Source organism: Lactuca virosa, chromosome 3 (genome assembly GCF_052849685.1).
Source record: "Lactuca virosa cultivar CGN04683 chromosome 3, Lactuca_virosa_CGN04683_v6, whole genome shotgun sequence".
Lineage (NCBI taxonomy): Eukaryota > Viridiplantae > Streptophyta > Magnoliopsida > Asterales > Asteraceae > Lactuca > Lactuca virosa.
In genome coordinates this window covers 60,714,419-60,735,901 of record NC_136428.1, presented here as the reverse complement: position 1 = coordinate 60,735,901, position 21,483 = coordinate 60,714,419, and the positions used below count along the sequence as shown (strand labels likewise).

The window sequence follows — 21,483 nt, the reverse complement described above, 5'->3', positions numbered from 1 at the left end:
AAATTTTGAATTTGACGGAGATTTGGCGTCGGAATCGGGTTTTGTTCGGTTTTCCGGCGAGGTAGAGGACGGTGGTTGTTTGCAGTTTACCGGCGAAAAAAAAGTGGGGGTTTTGTCGGAATTGTGTGGGGAATAGGGTGGTGGTGGAGCGCCGGCGGAAGAAGCGAGTTGGAAGGCGGCAGGCGCTGGCGTCGCTTTTCCGGCGGAGGTGAAGGGGCGCGAAATCGGGGTTGCTGGCGGCTGGAGACTGCCGACAAAGGGAAGGGAAGGGAAGGGAAGCGCCGACTGGTGGCGTAAGCAGCGGCAGCAGAGCTAGCGGAAGGGAGTCGTCGGCGGCAGATGGGTGTTGTAGGAGCGCTATCGTCGGGAGGGATAAGGGGGGGTGCGGGGTTTGGTCCGACGGGAAAGGAGGTATAAGGGTGGGTCTTAAGATGGAACGATTCGGGTATCGGGTCGAAACTAGGGTCGGATCCGGTTAATGAGTGGGTTTGGAGCGGGTTACCGGGTGGGGCGGGTGAGTTGTGGGTAAAATGGGTCGGCCGCGCAAGGAAGGTAGCAGTTTGTTCTTGGGCGCGCAAGCATCTGCGAGGGTGGAGTTAGGTCGCGCAGACTAATCAGATGCAATTCTAAGTTGGGGCAGTTGGAACTCGGAACCTGTGCGGCTGGGGGCCGGTCGCGCAACGGCTGCGCGGGTACCCGCGCAAATTTCAATTTTTTTTTTTTGGCATTTTTTCAAACTTCACCAAAATCATTGCTAGATTTCCATATGCTTATTTTTAAACCAACTTCAAGCTTAGAAACACCCAAAACTTCAAGCGGAGATTATTTTTTTACAACGCATTTATTTAACGTCTTTGCCAAGACTTAGCCCCGCTTCCTTCAACCTTCATAGTTTGGGTTTTCCAATGTGAAATTGTCGAATTCTCCCGTGTCAAAGCCTTCATAAAATGGTTTCAAGCGGTGCCCATTCACTTTGAATATTTGATTTGTTTCCAAACTCTTAATTTCAACCGCACCGTGATCAAAGACTTTTATCACAATAAAAGGTCCGTGCCATCGAGATCGCAACTTTCCCGGGAATAGCTTTAAGCGTGAATGATAAAGAATAACTTTTTGGCCCGGAATAAAATGCTTACGAGTGATGTGTTTGTCATGAAACGCTTTTGTCTTATCTTTGTAGATGCTTGCATTTTCATAAGACTCGTTCCTCAACTCCTCGATTTCTTGAAGTTGCATCTTTCGGTGCTTTCCGGTTTCTTCAAGATTGAAATTACACTTTTTAACCGCCCAATATGCCTTGTGTTCCAATTCCACTGGTAAATGACAAGACTTTCCATAGACGAGACGGAATGGAGACATACCAATTGGAGTTTTGTAGGCGGTCCGATAAGCCCACAATGCATCTTCTAACTTCAAGCTCCAATCTTTTCGTGTGGTGTTGACCGTCTTTTCAAGAGTTTGCTTGACTTCTCTATTTGACACTTTAGCTTGGCCATTCGTTTGTGGATGATAAGCGGTTGATATCCGGTGTGTGACACCATATCTTTTCATCATGGCTTCCATCATTTTGTTGCAAAAATGAGTGCCCCTATCACTCACCAAAGCTCTCGGTACACCATATCTTGCAAAAATGTTTGACTTCAAGAAGTCAATCACAGTTTTGGAATCATCATGCCTTGTAGCCTTTGCTTCAACCCACTTTGATACGTAATCAACCGCCAAGAGTATATAAGTGTATCCGAAAGAGACGGGGAAAGGGCCCATGAAATCGATTCCCCATACATCAAAGATTTCGCAAATGAGGATAGGGCTTTGAATCATTTCATGCCTCGTGGATACGGTTCCCGTTCTTTGACATCTATCACAACTTGTGCAAAATAGATAGGTATCTCTTGACATTGTTGGCCAATAGAGTCCACATTCTAAGACCTTTCGCATGGTTTTGTTTTGACCAAAATGTCCCCCGCATGCATACTCATGACAAAACTTCAAGATTGATTCGACCTCATTTTGATGAACACACCGCCGTATTAGTAGATCCGGACAATGTTTCCAAAGATAAGGGTCGTCCCATACGTAGTATTTGGAATCACTCTTCAACTTGGCTTTTTGGTACTTGGTAAATGCGTGAGGAATTTCTTTAGTAACCAAGTAATTCACAATATCCGCATACCATGGGATGGTGTTTGAAATGTAGAAGAGGTGCTCATCCGGGAATTCATCAAGGATAGAAGATGAGGAGTCACCAATATTCAACCGACTTAAGTGGTCCGCAACTAGATTTTCGGCACCACTTTTGTCCTTTATCTCAAGATCGAATTCTTGTAAAAGAAGAATCCACCGAATCAACCGTGGCTTGGCATCTTTCTTGGTCATGAGATACTTCAATGCGGCATGGTCGGAGTATACAATCACTTTTGTTCCGAGAAGGTATTGCTGGAATTTCTCCAAGGCGAATACAATGGCTAGAAGTTCCTTCTCGGTGGTTGAGTAATTGGCTTGAGCATTATCCAAGGTTTTGGAGGCATAGTAGATGACATGTGATGCTTTGCCCTCCTTTTGACCTAAGACCGCTCCAATTGCAAAATTGATTGCATCACACATTATTTCAAAGGGAAGCTCCCAATTTGGAGGTTGGATTATTGGAGCGGAAGTGAGCAAGTCTTTGAGTTTATCAAAGGCTTCTTGACATGCAACATTGAAGTCAAAATCAACATCTTTTTGGAGAAGGAGGCACATCGGACGCGTAATCTTCGAAAAATCTTTGATAAATCTTCTATAGAATCCTGCATGGCCCAAGAAAGATCTTACTTTTGTAACACATGTTGGGTAAGGAAGGGTTTGGATGACATCAATTTTGGCTTTATCAACTTTAATTCCCTTTTTGGAGACGATGTGTCCCAAGATGATGCCTTGATTGACCATAAAGTGACACTTCTCAAAGTTTAACACCAACTTCTTCTCAATGCATCTTTTCAAAATCTTCTCAAGATTATCCAAGCATTCATCAAACGAATTGCCATACACTGTGAAGTCGTCCATGAACACTTCAATTATATTTTCTACATACTCTGAAAAGATGCTCACCATGCATCTTTGGAATGTGGCGGGGGCATTGCATAATCCAAAGGGCATCCGCTTGTAGGCAAACGTGCCAAAAGGGCATGTGAAGGTTGTCTTGTCTTGACCTTCGGGGGCAACGGGTATTTGATGAAAACCCGAGTATCCATCGAGACAACAATAATGTGACTTGCCCGCCAATCTCTCGAGCATTTGGTCGATGAAAGGAAGAGGAAAGTGATCTTTTCGTGTGCTTGAATTCAACTTTCGATAATCAATGCATACCCTCCATCCATTTTGAACTCGAGTGGGTACCATTATTCCTTTGTTATTCTCAACAACCGTGATTCCCGTTTTCTTGGGAACCACTTGAACCGGACTAACCCACTTGGAGTCGGAAATCGGGTAAATCATATTCGCATCAAGGAGTTTGATTATCTCTTTCTTGACAACTTCCATCATGGGAGGATTTAATCGTCTTTGAGCTTCCCTCCTAGGCTTACAATCATCTTCCATGAGTATCTTGTGAATGCATACATTAGGGCTTATCCCCTTAATGTCCGCTATTGTCCACCCCATGGCCTCTTTATGATATTTCAAGACTTCAATCAATTGGTTTTCTTCAAATTCTTTCAATTGAGAAGAGATGATCACCGGTAGAGTTTCATCTTGACCTAGATAAGCATATTTCAAATGGCTAGGTAAGACTTTCAATTCAAGTGTGGGTGGGTGGATTATGGAAGGTGGCATCTTGTTTGGAGAATGAGATAAGGCAACTTGAGAAACATCCTTTTTTGTTGAGTTGTTAAGTTCTAAAGTCTTCACAATCTCTTCAACTTCGGAGTCCAATGTATACATATCCAATGTTTTCTTCAAACTTTCAACATCAAAACTCATGTTGAGCACCATCTTCAAAAGGTCCCCATGTGATAACTCGAATAATTATTGGGTGATTGGCTCAATCACATCAACCCGATATAATGGAGAAATGTTGCTAGGGTATCTCATGGCTTCAAAGATGTTAAAGTGAATGATCTCTCCATCAAATTCCATTGTGATCTTCCCATTATGGACATCAATAATTGTATGAGCGGTATTCATGAAAGGTCTTCCAAGAAGGATCATAGATGACTTGGAAGGGGTCTTCTCTTCAAGGTCAATGACATAGAAGTCCGCGGGAAATACTAGTTGATTGACTTGAACTAGTACATCCTCCAACACGCCTCTTGGAAATACACTTGACTTGTCCGCTAATTGAATGATGACTCCGGTTTCTTCCAAAGGTCCGACATTGAGAGATTGAAAAACCGAGTATGGCATTACATTGATTGAGGCTCCAAGATCTAACATGGCACTTTCAACATGCAAGTCACCAATGGTACAAGGAATAGCAAACATGCCCGAATCCTTGCATTTGGGTGGAAGCTTCTTTTGGATAACCGCGGACACATTTGCATTGACTTGAATCTTTTCATTCACCTTAAACTTCCTCTTATTAGTGCACAAATCCTTAAGAAATTTGGCATAGCGCGGAATTTGCTTTATGGCATCCAATAGTGAAATGTTGATTTGAACTTTGCGGAAAGTCTCAAGAATTTCTTTCTCTTCCTCTTGTTTCTTTGAGGGAGCCAACCGGGATGGGAAAGGTGGTGGTATGACCAATGGCTTAATGTTCTTGTTGGAAGAGTCGGGTTGATCAATGTTGGGAACAACCGGTTCCTTTGAAGTAGCTTCAACCTTCGGAGGATCCACAATAATAACCTCATCTTCTTCTTCTCTTGAAACTCTTTTAGGGTTGCTTTCTCCAAGTGTTTTCCCACTTCTCAAAGTTATTGCATTCACATTGGGATTCTTCTCGGTTTGAGATGGAAGTTTACCCCTTTGTTCCATCTTGTTGAGAGCGGTGGCCAAGTCTCCAATTTGTGCTTGAATGTTTGAGAAAGTGTTCTTTGTCTCTTGTTGAAATTGGGTTTGGCTTTGAGCAAGAGAAGTGACAAGTTCTTGAAGGCTCATTTGGTGGGTACCACTTGATTGGTCTTGTTGATGAGGTGGTTGGTAATTTGGAGGGTTATAAGAAGTTTGTGGATATGGAGGTTTTTGGGAAGGATATTGCGGATGTTGGGGTCTCATCAAAATGTTTGGTGGAGTTTGCTTTGGTGGGTATGGATTGTTTGGGTTATTCCTCCAATTTGGGTTGAAATTGTTTTGAAATCCCGTGGGTCTTGGTTGACCTTGATATCCGCCCATTGCATTCACATCTTCCGGTTCACTTCCAAGAGTGGGACACTTATCCGTATAATGCCCCGTCATGGCACAAATACCGCATACCATCAATTGTTGACCACTTCCCACCACCATTTGACTTAGCACATTAGTCAAATCCAAGAGCTTTGATTCCAAGTGTTGAGTGTTGCTAACTTCACCAACCACTTGTGGAGAACTTCTCTTCATTTCATTTCGAGTCCCAAAGTTCCTTTGATTTTGAGAAATGGTTCCAAAAAGTTATCTTATCTCTTGAGGGGTCTTGTTGAAGATGTCACCACCACTTGAAGCATCAATCATCCTTCGATCTTTTTCATTCATACCCTCATAAAATTGTTGAAGAAGTAGTTGTTCGGGAATGTTGTGTTGAGGACAACTTGTACACAAGTTGTTGAATCGCTCCCAAAAATCATGAAATGTCTCATTCTCCCCTTGACGAATCCCTAAAATGTCACTTCTTTGGCTTGAAATTCGGGAGGTGAGATAGAACTTGCTATTGAAGGCTTTGAGTAACTCTTCCCATGTGTGAATAGATCCCGGTGGTAAGTTGAATAACCACTCTCTAGCTTTATCTTCCAAGGTGAGCGGGAAGGCGGTTAGCTTGAAATCATCCAATGTCACATTTTCGGGCAACATGCTAACACATATCATATGAAAGGACTTCAAATGCCTTTGAGGATCTTCTCTATCCAAACCATGGAACTTGGTGAGTTGATGTATGAAACTTGACTTCAATTCAATTCCTCGGCGGTTTGCGGGATAAACAATACCAAGATGTGTGTGAGTAACATCCGTCTCCATCATTTGTCTAAGTGTCAACTCTTGAGGGGGATTGGGTGGATTGGGGTTATTGGGATATTGTTGCAAGTAATTGGGTGGTTGTTGGTAAGGTGGGTATGGGTATGGTTGGTGATTGTAGATTGGTGGTGGATAAGGTTGGTAGTTAGGATATTGGTTGTAGGGGGGTTGTTGTTGGGGGTACATTGGGTTTTGGTACATTGGAGGGTGTTGGTAATTGGGTTGATTTGGGTAATGTACTTGTTGTTGAACTTGAAAAGCATTGTTTTGAGGTTGGTTGTTTTGGTGGAATTGTTGGTTTTGTGGTTGTGGTAGTTGATAATTGGGTTGGTTTTGATGAGGGGCTTGATTCCAAGGTGGCATATCAATGATAGGTTCTTGTTGTTGTCTTGGTTGTTGGGGTGGTGTATTGGCATCTTGATTGTTTGGGTTTGGGTTGGGATTGTGAGGTGGAGTGTGATTCATGGCTATGTAGTTTTCAAACGGAATGTCTTCAAAAGAATGACCAACAATTGGAGAACTCGGCTCGGTGTCGGTATCACTTGAAGTGTGAACTTGGTGTTCTATGTTGATTAATGGAGAAGAGGAAGAAGCTTGAACTAGTTGTTGTTGCTTTGCTTGTTTGGCTAACTTTTTCAACCTTTTTGCTTCTTTTTCAATTTCCGGATTGTAGAGTAGTTCACCGGTTCTTGTAGACCTAGGCATAAACAATCAAATAACAATAACCAATTTCCCCGGCAACGGCGCCAAAACTTGGTGGGATGTCAAGTCCACCAAGCAAATTATACCCTTTGTTTGCAAATAAAACGTAATATAATGGTAAAAAGGGGTATCGATCCTCGGGGAAATGGTTGTATTCAATCACCAATGCAATCTAAAAGAACTATTGTAAATAAACTAACTAACTACAATTAAACTAAAAGGGGGGGGGGTGTTATGATTGCTTGAAAACTAAAAGACTTGAATAACTAAAAACTTGCAATTAAGCAAGATAGTGAGATGCTCAAATGTTGGGAACAATTGGTTAACCAAGGCAATTTAACACAATGAACATTTGTGTGCTTATCATTAGGATTCAACATGAAGCTTATCATTAATCCCAAATTGGTTATAGCAATCATGAAGCATGATATGCCAAGATTCCTCTTAGGTAGTATGGAGGTTGGGGAAGCCCACAACACACCTTCTTAATCAAGATCAAGGGTTTAATTGAAGCAATTGGACCCAAGAAGTTAATTAGCCTTAAGAAAGAAGGAATCCCCAATTCCTAGAGGATGTCAATGCTTACACATCCATAAAGGAGCTATGATTCATAAACTAGAGATGATTTTTACCATCATAAAGCCCTTGTTCTAAGTTAATTCAATGATTCAATGCAAAACCAAAGAAATAAACTAACAACAGCTCATTCAAGTGCCAAGCTCATGATCAAAGCATTAAACAAACATAAGAAATATGATCTAGAACCATAAACATAAGATAATTGATAATCTAGCATGAATCCTTCAAAAACCCACAAACATTCAAAGGTTTTAATCAAAGTTAACCAATATAAAGAGTTTAGCCACTCATGGCAATAGAACAACAATCACAAAAGTCTAATTGCATAAAGAAACTACCAAATGTTGTTGTAATTCCACCCGCGCAAATGTTGGTGTAATGCTATTGGTCCTTCATTCCTCCACTCCACCCTTCCACTACCAAAGATTCCTTTGGTGCCCTCCATATCCATGTGATTTAAACCAACCAATCATCATTTAGCTACAAAAGTGGATACTCCAAGCCCAAAAATAGGAGTTTATGACCCATCTTCACAAGTCCAAAATATCCAAGTCTTCAACTCTTTAAGGCCCAAGTCTTATATTATGGATCCGCCAAGCCCAATAGCGCCTCGAGAGCCCACAAGTCCGTCTTCGCTCTCATCCATAATCGCGATAAGCTCTAAACCCCTGCAAAATACCTCATGCAACATAAAAAGCACCCGGTACGATCCATACTAAAGAAAATAAATAAAATACAATGCAATAATGATAAAAAGATCTAAAAATCTAAAATAAACTAATAAAAATAAGGAAATAAAATAAGCTATCAAATACTTAGTTTTTTTTAAAGGGCAAATATATTACTAAACTACTCTTAAATTATTTCACATATGTCCACTGTATGATTTGAACCCTCGACCTCAAGTAGGGAAGACAACAATGAATATCGTTCCCTTTGGTGTTAGAATACTTAACATCAAGTTTTTCTCTTTTATCTATAGTAGGTAAATATGAGATTATATTGATTATTTACTTAATGAGTCATTAAGGACCAGGACATGTATCTATTGTTGCTTGACCGAAATCGATCCCAAATTGCAAGATAACAATACTTATTAAATGAGTAATTAAATATTTTCTTATATTTTCTTCCTACCTATTCTTCTACCATGTTAAATGGTGATAAATATATTAAAATATTATTAATTTCATATATGTGACATATATAGCATTTAACATAGGTAGGAGGATCACGGGATGAAAAAGAAAAAAAATATAGCAGGAAATTATTTGCAAAGAAAATATTGTTAGAACTTTATAAGAATATATTGTTATCTAATTTTCAAGATAACATTATTTTAATAGCATTTAATAAATTTGAGTGATCATTCAATTGTCATTATAAATTTGGAAGAATATTTATTAATTATTAAATAATTTAATATTCAAGCATCGAGAAGTGAGAGAATCATACATTTTATGTACATTTTGTTCCTATTAATCTTCCTACTCACTAGATTAAGACAAGTGTCAAAATCAATAAATTTTATGTACCATGTTCCCGAGTTCAACTTAAAGAGGGAAAAATGGAAATAGATGGAAGTGAGAAGAAAGTAAAAGAAATTCATGTTCCCGAGTTTCCTTAAAGAATGAAAGTGGGGTGAAGGGGAAGAATCATTTTCCCTAACTTTCCTTTGATTTGGAAGGATTTGAAGAGAAAGAAACAAAACGTTTAATTTCCTTTAACTTCTTTCAAACTTAGGAACACAAAATACAAATTTATTTATTTATTTTCTTTAATCTTCTAACTTTTTTTGTCCTTCTTTTCTTTTCCTGCCAAAAACTAGGGAATAAGAGAAAAATTAGTGGATTATACATGTCATTGTTTTATAGAAATAAAAAGATAACTAGAAACAAAAGATAGGAGGATATTTAATTTTTGTTATATGTTTACTTTATTAATCAATTTTTGGTGTTGACTTTCATGGTTAATCAATGCATATATTATGTTTACATATTAATTTTGCATGATTACCAAACATAGACAAAAATGTGATATGAATGATATTAATTTATAATATTGAAATATATAATAATATAAAAAAACTGATTTATGACTGATTTTAGTATAGTTTTAAACTAGTTTAAGACCGGAACTAGTTTCGGTTTAGGACTAATTTTTACTGATTTTAAACTGGTCATTGAACTAGAAGTATGACTGTTTAAGGACCAAGGACCGTTCCAAACTAGTCCAGTCTTTTTTTGGACCGCTTTTGGGCTAGTAAAGGACCAATTCCAGTTTTGGATTGTTTTACCTTCCATGCTGATTATGGGGAATTTCTTCTTAACAAGACTCCAAAAGCCTACAACATCACTCCTGACATTCCTGCATATACCATCCTAGATCAATAAATGGCCATGCTATATGCAAAGTGTTTATCATCCCATACATATTTCCATGAGTCTTGCAATCAAGAAATTGCTTACATTGTCTATCTCTTTGGACACCCTACTCTTGACCTTTATCTTATGCTCAATATTCTGCTCATATATCATCATGGTATTAATCATATGCTTGTCTCCTGATACTTTCAATTTCTTCTTGTATATTGAGATTAAGTCGATATATTTGAGCATTGGTTCATCTTTTTTTTTTTTTTTTTTTTTTTTTTTTTTTTTTTTTTTTAAATCTCCACACTGTAAATTCACTGTCAAACTAAATAACTACACCATTATATGCAGATTAAAATAGACAGTAGAGTTGGTGGTACTTATTATTCAATGCTTATGCAATTTGACACATATAACATATGTAGTAAAAGGAAACAGTCCACACGTTATTAAGATATAACTTGAGACCACACACTTCCATTCAGACGATTCTTCTTAACTGTTCATTCAGTCATCAAGATCCTTGATAGTCCAAGATTCTTTTTGGTAACCATAAGTGGGGCCATTTCCATGCCCATGGCTCTGTGAATTCCCATGATAAAAACTTTCATATCTTCCAGTATGTGGCTGTCCACTAGCAACCACACCACCACCAGAGTACTGGGGGGCACCGTATCCATGGTAGCCACCGCCGGACTGGTGGTGCTGAGAATTATCCGATGAGTAAGTTGACACCTGAGAATAGTTTAAGTATGGAGGTGTGGGCCCGGTTATGGTTGAGAAGTTGGTGTAGCCACCATCCTGGATTCTGCCACCGGTTTCTTGGTATGTTGAATAGCTTTGCTGTTGGCAGGTAGGACCATGGTGGTGTTGGACGGCAGTTCCAGGGCACCTCTGAGTTTGGAGAACCATTTTCTTGTAATGGAAAGTTTCTTGAAGTTAGCTCTGTGGTTTTGATGCTTATTTGTTGCTCTATTTATATGGAATTAGGGATAGCTGTATTGATTAAGTAATGTATTTTTTTTATCTTAGCATAGAATCTGATGCATTTCTTATCATCAGTATAACCATTATCTTGATAGTGCATTCAATTATTAGTGAACAAGATTCCAAACTCAACAACATGTTTGCATAGTGATGAACTGATGATGTTGGATGTTTGGTAAGCAGCAAGATTGGTTTGCTAATTTCTTGAACCTAAAACTAAAAAAAAAAAAAAAAAAAAAGGTCTGCTCATTAGTCATCTCATCACACCATAAAATTGGGCTGTGTGTCCCAACTCCCGGCCCCTCGTTCTCTCCTCAAAGTTCTTGGGCTTTTGCTATATTAAGGCTTTTAGCTTGTTTTTATGGTTTTGGGCCTTAAAATAATTTAATTGCATATATTAACAAAAAAGAGATGTCCTAAAAGCAATCTGATCCATGAACTTTATCGGCATCCTGGTATCCTACTAATTACTACCTTGGTAATTAGTATTATCATGCTATTAATCCTTGGAGAAACCATGATCTTGCTAGTGAATTCAATTGAAATCTAAGAAAACGTTTAGATAATATAATATATTTAAATAAAAAACATGTTTACCTTAGTATATATCTCGAATATCATGTTAATACTACAACCCGTGAGTTGTGTGTATGTGAATAATTCTGCTTCATTAACTGATAAGCCCCAACTAATCTTAGAGTGCTTTTACTTGATTTGCTTTATTAGAGTCATTCCGTTATCTATTTAGCCTTAGGGGTAGAATGGTCTTTTTGGTATTATGGTTATTATTGGTTGTTTGGTTTTGTGGGAGCACTAACCTTGTCCCGGGTCTGTTTTTGGGACCACTTCCCTGAGTTTTGTTGAGTATTTATCCCCTGTAGGTTTTTGTTTTGATTAGCTAAAAATTGATTTGTAAAGAACTTTGTTCTTCTTTTGGAGAGTCCATTCCTCTCGAATGAATGGGAATTCTATCTTAATTTTATGGTATTATTGAGTGTTTTGCTGCTGTGAATCTGTTAGAATGCCTGGGGTTTACGATAGATTCAACAAGGATCTATCATTAACCTCCCATTGACTTAATGGAAAAGATGTTGTATGTGGATGTTTTTTTTTTCTATATTAGAAAGACGTCTTAGAATAACGTTGGTGAAATAAAAACTGAAAGTCTTTAACTTATCACAAATTTGTCCTAATTTATGTTTTTTATATTTCGCCATGTTTTCAATCATTTTCTCAAATATATGTGTGTTATTTAATTCAAAGTTGTGCATTCGTCATCTTGCAAAGGTATGCTTCCTCGTTGCTTCGAATTGTGAAATTTGAGGTCCATTTGTTTGCCTTAGATTTAATGTAATTGTTTGACTAGTATCTCCATAAGCAAGATGACAACACAAGAAAACTATCAATTTCTTAGTATAATCCGCCTTTGATGACATCTTTTTGGACTTAAGTACCATCTGTTTGCCTACATTCCAATCTATACCTTCACCTCCAAAAAGTACTACTTCATCCCTTCCAAAAGAAATGGAGATCATATGGGACCCGCAGCTACTTGGGTAGGACCATAATGATTAGTTTGTAATTGCATCAAGACTAAAGTATAGATTATTTCATCCCTGGATTTTTCATTTAATTATATTAAGCTTTATTCTATTACTTCTTTTTTGTATTTTGATTAAAATAAATAGTCGACGTCACTAAGAGGCATGGTATAACACGTCCAAGACTTTTGTGTAATTTGTCAGTCGACATCTTCAATAACTAATATCCTTGAATGCTAAGAATGGCAAACTGTACCACTAATATATCATAATTTTTAGGTTTCTGTATTTTAAAGAAATTATATATCCATTGGCAAACGCAATCGCATCTGGTATTTGTTTGTCATTTACTTTTCTTTGACCTTATTCCAATTTCCCTGTACCATATTATAAAAAATATTCAAATTTCATAATCAAACTTTACGTGACTTATTTTTCCTTGATTTATTTCCGACTTTTTGTTATTGATGATAAATATTATTAATATTCAATAAATAATTAACTGAAATTTGAAGTTTGGAACTTTTTATGATAAAAGAATTCGTATGGACAGACCTTGAGGAGGGTATATTTACTAAAAAATGTTGAAAATTACCTATTTATCAAGTTATTATTCCTATTTGTCTTATAATATTAAATCATTCTTTTACATGTTTTTTTATATCATTTTGCATTCTCAACTAGCTCATCAGTTAAATTTTACATAATGTTATTCTTTTATGAGCTGACAACTAACGTTATTCTTTTATGAGTTGACAACTAGTTTTTCAACCAATTTGTCAAATATAGCATAAATCTGAAAAAGCAAAAACTTAGCCAACCCTTAAAACTCATTATTTGGTTTTCGAGATACTCTATAAGTGCATTTCAACAAATATAGTAATTATTTTATAATTAGATTGAGTAAAACATATTTCACATGCTAAAGTGAAAAATGACATCTAATGAAATAAACTATTGAATAGTATTAAATAAAGTAAATAAAAAATAGTTAATAAATATAAACCAATTAAATAATAAAAATAATGAGTAATGTCGTCAATCGTCGTCATCGTCAGTTAAAAGTAGATTTCTTCTTCAAGAAGAAAGGAGGAAATGGTTCACCTTTCATCCAAAAAAAAAATATTGGCTTTTTATTATTTACTTTTCAGCAACACTTTATTTTTAAATGTTTATTTGCAAAAGATTCCACTAATTTATTGGTTTGTTTATAAGATATTGATCAGATTAATCATGAACATGAAAAAAAAGGGTGCGGACTTATCAGTCACGTCTAAATATTCAAGAATTGTGTCATCATGGTGGATTATTGGTGTTAGGAAATCCCATTGATTCGTATAAGTTTGCACTATTCAATCGAGATCAAAAGTGAATCAAAAGATCTCGTGGACTCGATCAAGGTCAAAAGTATACCACCACTGGCTACATAACATTCGGTTTTAACAGAATTCTTTGATTAATAACCAAACATTTGACAAATTAAGAAGCTTTGAAAGAAAACTAAGAATGGTCCAATAAAGATAAAAGGACTTGAATACCCAAAAGCCAAGCAGACATAAATAAATAAACTCCATGCTCTTCTAGATCTTTCACACACTTCCAAACTGTCTTTTAATCATCCAAATTCATGATTAGCATGTGCTTTGCATGTAAATTCAACTTCACACACTCCACATGAATTAAAAACAGAATCCCACCATCTTCAAAATCCACACAACCCAAGATACAAAGTTAAAACTTAAACATAAACTTGAATAATAATAATAATTAATAACATATAAGTCTCAGATTCAAAATTTCCTAATACAACAGAATCCCGAAACTTCCTGAACTTAACTATCTCTCTGGGGGGAGGCAAACAAACCTCAAAACATCTCTCATGACCATTGCCAAACAACCCCGTGAATCTCATCTCCATGAAAGCACAACCTCCAACCCCCAAAAACTCAGCAAATCACTATGCCAAGATTCTGAAAATAAACGCAACTGTTCTTCTACCAATAAACAACCGAAAAGACAAACATCACTATGTACACTCCATCAATCCATCCGGCCCCACACTAAACAATAGCAAGAAAACACATACCAGAGTTGACTATTGTTTGGTCAAAGTTGCAAGACACCACCTCTTTCAACTTCAAAGCTCAAATCTTTACACAGAAGAAGAAGAAGAAGAAGACATTAATTATTACCCACTTTCTCTTATACAATTCCCAGGTAAAAGAAATCTGTATTTATCTGCGTTTTCTATAAGATGTGCAGGAAGATGAACAGCTGAATACGAATGTGGAATGGGTCCCATTTTCCCGATGATTTCTTTAAACGTGTACTCTTCCGGAAGCATATCGAAAAGATCCGACCCTTTGCAAATTACCTTTTGAACCCTCGTAGGATTCAAAAACTTATTGAACCTCACTCTATCAACATGACTATAAGCTTTCATTTTGAAGATGAACTCGCTGATGTGGCGAAAACAAAAGCTACAATGCCACCCTGCATCCGCCAACATTATGTCAGATTGTCGATAATGAGCATACGTTGTTTTTCCCGATTGATATCTATGAACAGATGCCCTCCAACTATTGTTATCCAATAGAAATTCAAACGAATATAAGTAATTTTTTAATCGAAGATGAAGAATTTGAGGGATGTCATCACACCATCTTAACAGATTGATCGTATGTCTACTCGGAATCTCATCAACATCTGACATGATCAACAAGTCATCATCTTGAATCCCGGCTTTCTTCAAGAGAAAATCCAATGCAAGTCTTTGGTATGCTTCTTCAACAAAAGGGTTTTCACCCTTTTGAAATCTTCCTGGAATTTGACCATATGTTAAACGTGGGGCCACGAATTTGAACTTATCTTGTTGACTGGCAAACACTAGAGGCTTTGGGATTCCTGTGAATGTGGAGTTTGATTCAAGGAGGACAAATTCAGTGACATAAGGGTATAATTCGTGCCATCTTATTGTTAAAAGGTCGACTTCATTACTGAATAATACTGCATCAAATACACGCCTTGGGAACTCTCGTGTGCCCCAGCCATGGAGTTTGCAGAGATTTTCCATTGATACGTTTTCGTGATAGTAGTGCGGGATTTCGTGGAAGGGTTTTGGTGGTGACTCCCATAAGGGTCGTAAAAAGTAGGAGACTTTTTGTCCGTGGATGTATAAACCGAGGATGATGCTTGGGACCATTACAAAAAGGAAGATGATGGTTTTGAGCTCGAGTCCTCGTAGAATGCATCGTAATCTTGCCATGGTGGAAGGCTTTCCTGAATCCTGCAAATCAAAACGTTTGATTTTCAATTAGAAGACTGAAGCTCGTAACGACCATAAACGAAAGGGGGAAAACAAAAAAGGTTACGATTTCAACGATAACGATTTGAAAGTAGAAAATTCTAATTTCCGAATTTGTAAATAAAGCAACATTAAAAGTTGATTTGGTCCGGATTTCGAAAAGGTAAACCTAAACGGCTAAACCAACGATGAAATCAGCAAATCCAAGCCGACAATGCATTCATCAAACCCAGAAACTAATTCGAATTGAGAAAAAGGAATATAAATTACCTCATCGCAAATATCACCACAGATATCGTCAGATTTTTTTGAGCAATAACGAGATCCCCCTTCTGCCATCGTATAAACTTTATCGAGATATTTTGATAAAGTAGACGTCATCCAAATCTAAAACTCCCCCCAGTTGATTAAACAAACAGATCACCCTCAAATCAATCGAGGGTAGACCCAAATCAATAAAAAAAATGAATGAACTTTTTCGCACCCGTAAGATCTCAATGGAAGAAGGCGAGTGATTCTTCTTTATCGGTGGAGAGTGAGAGAAACCGGAGAAGTAGACAACCCTATATCGTTGCAAAGAAACGGGAAGATTTGATTTGGGAATAGAAACAAAAACCCAAATGGAAAAAAGAAAGAAATGTAGAAAGATTAGAGCAAGAGCATAGGGGATGTGGAAAAAGCTGTTGTGAGGTGTATTAGTATTTTCTTTTTAGAGAGAGAAAGAAAGCCTAAGCCTGCGTGTGAGAAGGAATTGTTTTCTTTGGATTTCTCTCTCTTTCTCTGGTTAACGGGTGGCAGTTGTGCATCGCTCTACAAGAAGCCGTTTTAGTTGTCTTAATAGCGTTAAGTTGTGTTTTAACATGAAAGATGTTAAAAGTAAAAGACAAAACAGAAAAGACAAATATGTAAAAAGTTAATGCCTTAATAGCGTTAAGTTGTGTTTTCAGAACATTAATTCATTAAGTAATTATGTATAAATTAAGGTAAAAAAACAACAACTATATATAGATATCCAAATTAAATATTTTACATGATAAGCTAAAAGACACAGAATACCAAGTTTTGTTATTTGAATAACATTATGGACAGACAGTAAAAGTTTCAATTGGTCTATTAATATATAAAGTTTTATACACAAAATATATACTTATCAATTTTTACAATAAAGATAATATTGATGGAGTTAAAATAAATCTGGAGTTATAATAAACATTGTATTTTTATATTGATTATGATTAAATAATCAATATAATGCAAAAAATGTTTGTGTTTATTTTCAGATGGAACAAAATTGAAAAAAGTCGTACTTATTAAAAAATAAACGTTTTCAATAAAATATTAATTCACAGGTTTTTATTAAAAAGGTATTTTAGATATTGGGTTATTATTTTGTAACCGAACTAGGTGAGGGGCAGAAAGGTCAAAATAGGAAAACAAGGCGAGTTTAGGAAACGCGTCGTTTTAAGGACTGGGTACATACATAACTTGTGCGCGTCGCTCACAGAATTTCGGCCCACTTAACGGAAACATAAATGTTATGACATTGACCTCCAACTTTTAAAACATTACATTAACACCCCTCAACAATCTTGGAATGTCATAAAAGTCAACTTTCTTGTTGTTTATAAAAGTCAACCATTTGGATTATTGTTCGTAATATGAATTAGTCAAATAAAAGTTTAAATACACAATTATTATGGGGAATCGTGTTCAAACCATGCATGATAACCCATTCTTAACTTTGGTTTGTCGACTAAAGTTGATAATTACTGATATAATACAATTTCTATATTAAAAGGAAATTAAGTAATTTAAATTTTTTTTTTTTGGTGTTTTTTAAAAATTTATATATATATTTTTTAAATGACCACTTATTTCGGGATGGGGTATACCGGAACATATTTCAGACAAATTTTCAGGTGGGCCAGCCTATTATTCCGGATCGAGAATTTGAATTTCAAATTCCGGAATATAATTTGAAAAAATCCAGACCCGCACATTTATTTCGGATCTTGCTCCGACTTTCGATTCCGATTCCGACACACAATTTCGGATCTTTCGACTTTCGATTCTGATTGTCATTCTGATCTCCGACGCACAAGTTCGGTCTCCGACACGCAACTTCGTCATCGAAGAAAAGCACTACGACCCCATTATTTTACGAGTACGTTCTTCGCTTTCTCTTTACATAGTTTGCTTGTTTGTATAAGGTGCCTATTCATCTACAATTATTGTTCCGGAATGCGTAGAACACCTCCGGAATGAACTGAAAATGTTTCAGAATTTAAATTAAAGATATCATTTGTAACATCCAAAATATGGTCCAAAAAATTTTGTTTTTATAATAAGATAAAATATTATTTTCAAATGTCATCGATACATCTCACAAAATCAATGTATCAATTGTATCAAAATCAGAATAAATATCAAATGCGGAATCCCCATGGTGTGTGCGGTACAGTCAACTCGAGTCCTTCCCCTTGGAACCGGAAGTACCTGAAACACAAACTAAAATCCGTAAGCACAAAGCTTAGCGAGTTCCTCAATATACCACATATCACATAAACGGGCCCCACCCACACTCGCATAACGGGCCCCGCCCACACTCACATAACGGGCCCCGCCCAATGAGATACGGGCCCCGCCCACACTCGCAATACGGGCCCCACCCAAATAAGTTTACATATACAAACACATACAAGTATCACATAGACAACAAGTATATCAGCATAATCATCAAGGGTCGGCTTTCGTGCCTTAGACCTGCTAAACCCGGTGAGGAAAACTCACCTCGAAAAGCTGAAAGAAACGAATGATCCCTGACTGCTGGTCCTACAGCTCCCCGGGCTATCAATTGCCAAAAACAACTAATTAACATATGGGATCTACATCATTAATCAAAAATCTCTACTTGGGGTAAAAAGGCTATTTTACCCGTAACATAACTTGGTCCAAGAATGAAACCCTAAATCACAATCCAAAGGCCTAAAAGAGATACGATCTAACAAGGCCCAAAATATGGTCCAATTTCCAATTGGGTGCAATCCCTTCACATGGGCCTTAACCTAAGGCCTAATTATGCTCACTAGCCCAAAGGTTCGATTCCAGATGGCCGACTAAGGCCCAAGATACAAAGTCCATGAAAGTAGCCCATTCGAGGCCCAAAGGACGCAAAGCCCAAATCCATTGAGTACACGAGGCGTACTCAACTGTACGCTAAGCGTACAGGCTGCATGGCTAATACGCAGCGCGTACTAGCTTTTACGCCCAACGTACTCACTCATTAAGCCATAATCCCAATAAGCACTTAAATCCTTAAGACCTAGGGTTCCAATCACAGATCTGAGTCATATGAAGTGTCTTAAACCATAAAGTCATAAACTTGGTGGCTGTGCATGCCCCTAATGAACCAAATCTCGAAATATCAAACATTACTTCCATAAAATGAACCCAAACTCGTGCATGGATGATTCAAAGCCTCAAAGATGGCAACTTTATGACTCAAGGACCAAATAAACACCAAGAGTAGCAACTCTAAGCTCCATAAATGACAATAACTCACAAGATCTCATCTATAGGACCAAAAAGACCCAAAAACTCAAACAAAGTAGATCTAAGCATTAACAAAGCAAGTTATGAGCTTTATACCTCAAATGAGTGCCAAATGATGAAGATAATCCGGATCTTCAAGCTCAAACTCCAACAACTCTCCTTCACCAACTTCTTATTCTTCCTTACAAGGCACCAAACTACCAAAAATGCACTCTACAAGGTCGAGAACACACCAAGATGATAAAGGGGTCGATTTTAGGGTTTCTGGACAATAGAGGCGATAAGGAGACTAACTCATGGGACGTAATGACATTAAACAGGGCTTGCACCCTAAAAATTAGGGTTTTTGGTCCTGACTCCTGACCACGTACGTTGCGCGTACCTCTTCGTACGCTAAGGTACGTGCATGCCTCCGCGTTCCTTAATGGACCATTTACGTCCCGCGTACACCAGGCTTACGCCAAACATATGGCCTCAACAAGCCCACTCAATAAAGCCCAACTCCACTAAGCCCACACAACTTGCATAATTAGACAATTAAATAAATGATTAAATAATTAAATAATACCTTGGAACCATCGGGCGTTACATCATTGTTGTAGGACCAACTGAATAGTAGTTTAGATGTTTGGATATTATCAATTTACATTGAAATGTAGTGTTTCGAATCTTAAAATTTCATTCTGGAAGCCTCCAGAATGCGAGGAACTGGTCCGGAATATTGGTCATTTTCGTTTCGGAATGAAGTGATAACACATTTTTTATTTGTGCAGCACGACATGATTTTTATGCATCCATTACACTCTCTTGTAACCCAAAATCGGCGGGAAAACTCTTGCGCCATTCAGAGACAGACCCGAATGCGAGACTATGTTCTGGAATACATGTTTTGGGAGGTGGTCAGACATTGCTAATGTAGATGGGAATCTTTTACTTCTAAGTTACGTCTTTTGCCACGAAGTTGTCACCGACCCCCGAAGCCAAGTACATGAAATGGTTTTTGAGATTGGGGGTTACGAGCTGTCTTTCGGGAAGAAAGAATTTTGTCTCATCACCGACTTCTGGTTTGGTGACTATTTTCCTGCTTCTGCATCTGGCGCCGCCTTCCGTTCCTGTGCCTTTCCTATGATCCCAAGGAATATATCGGTCAAATTAGACGATGTTATTAAGGTGTTTAAACAATCACTTAATGAGTTATCGGACGATGATGCAATTCGTGTATGTCTCCTATGCCTGTTAAAAAAGGGTTTCAATGGGCGGTTGCCTAAACAGTCTGTTACAGAAGAGTATTTCAATTTGCTATCCAACCTTGATGAATTCAACAAGTATAATGTTGTCTATTTTATAATTACTGATTATAATTACTTATCGTTACTAATATTTTTTAGAAATTTAATTGTTAATTAATTTTTTATGTGGCAAATATCCACGAGGGAGGATAATTTGGGATCAATTGTACTTATAACTAGAAACTGTATTCAATAAGGTTGACAAGCATATACATCCAGTCGAACCGAAAGACACTACAAACAAATTTACATTTAGTGACACAAGGTTTTAGTGACATATTTTGTTTTGTGCCACTATATTATCCTTTTAGTGGCACATATATTTATGTGACTCTATATCTTTTTGAAAATTTCTAATTTTTCATGTCCCGCTCCTAATTTCCTCTCTGGTTATGGCGTTCCGCTCATTTTTTTTATGAAATCAAATTGGCAAAAAGGAAAAGAGAACTCCTGTTTTCATCTTCACCGCCACTTCTCCAAGGCATCCATCCTTCTCCTTTTCTCCCTATAATCACTGGAGCACCACCGTCTATCTACCTCACTATTAACGTCATTAAACTAAGAAAAAAAATATACTCTTCCCTTATTCTGATATTCATTTGGACATGAAATGGCTATTACACACTCTTCCATTGCTATGTTTTTCATTTGTAAAGGGAATAAGCTTTGACAGGAGATTTTATAGGTACGTATCCAATTCAACATCCCATTTATTCTCTTTCTTAGACATTGTAACTAATTCGGTAGGATGGTGGTGGTATTAGGAATGAGGATTTGTTCTACATAATGTATAATTTTTGTTTCAAATTAGGGTTTCTTTCTTGCTTCTGATATGTTTTTTGTAGGTTAATAGAGCATGGCACACCAGATGTTCAACCTATTGTCCATGAAGTGCTTTTGGTGCATAAAAGAACTGAAACGAATTAAAAAGTATATATATAGAAGTGCCCTAATCGCTATCAGGGCATCCTCACATTAACCACATGTTTTCTTGTTCTGAGCTCTAGTCGAAATTGCTTCATCTTCAAACCACACCA

The 21,483-nt window shown here is 37.2% G+C and overlaps 1 protein-coding gene across 1 annotated transcript; it reads right to left on the bottom strand.

Moving 5' to 3' along the window:
• Window positions 1-14,032: 14,032 nt before the first annotated feature.
• On the bottom strand, window positions 14,033-16,418 carry LOC145165805 (uncharacterized). The gene is made up of 2 exons (XM_079084704.1): window positions 15,876-16,418; window positions 14,033-15,587 (listed from the first exon to the last, which is right to left on the bottom strand). The coding sequence occupies exons 1-2, from the start codon at window positions 15,984-15,986 to the stop codon at window positions 14,490-14,492; spliced, it is 1,209 nt and encodes a 402-aa protein (XP_078940830.1). The 5' UTR covers window positions 15,987-16,418; the 3' UTR covers window positions 14,033-14,489.
• Between the last annotated feature and the right edge of the window lie 5,065 nt (window positions 16,419-21,483).

Bases quoted from the DNA above. Each gene is read 5' to 3' on its own strand.
- LOC145165805 (XM_079084704.1), bottom strand. From the start codon at position 15,986: ATGACGTCTACTTTATCAAAATATCTCGATAAAGTTTATACGATGGCA. The intron at 15,588-15,875 runs GTAATTTATATT...TTTGATTTGCAG, and splicing joins GTGGTGATATTTGCGATGAG to GATTCAGGAAAGCCTTCCAC.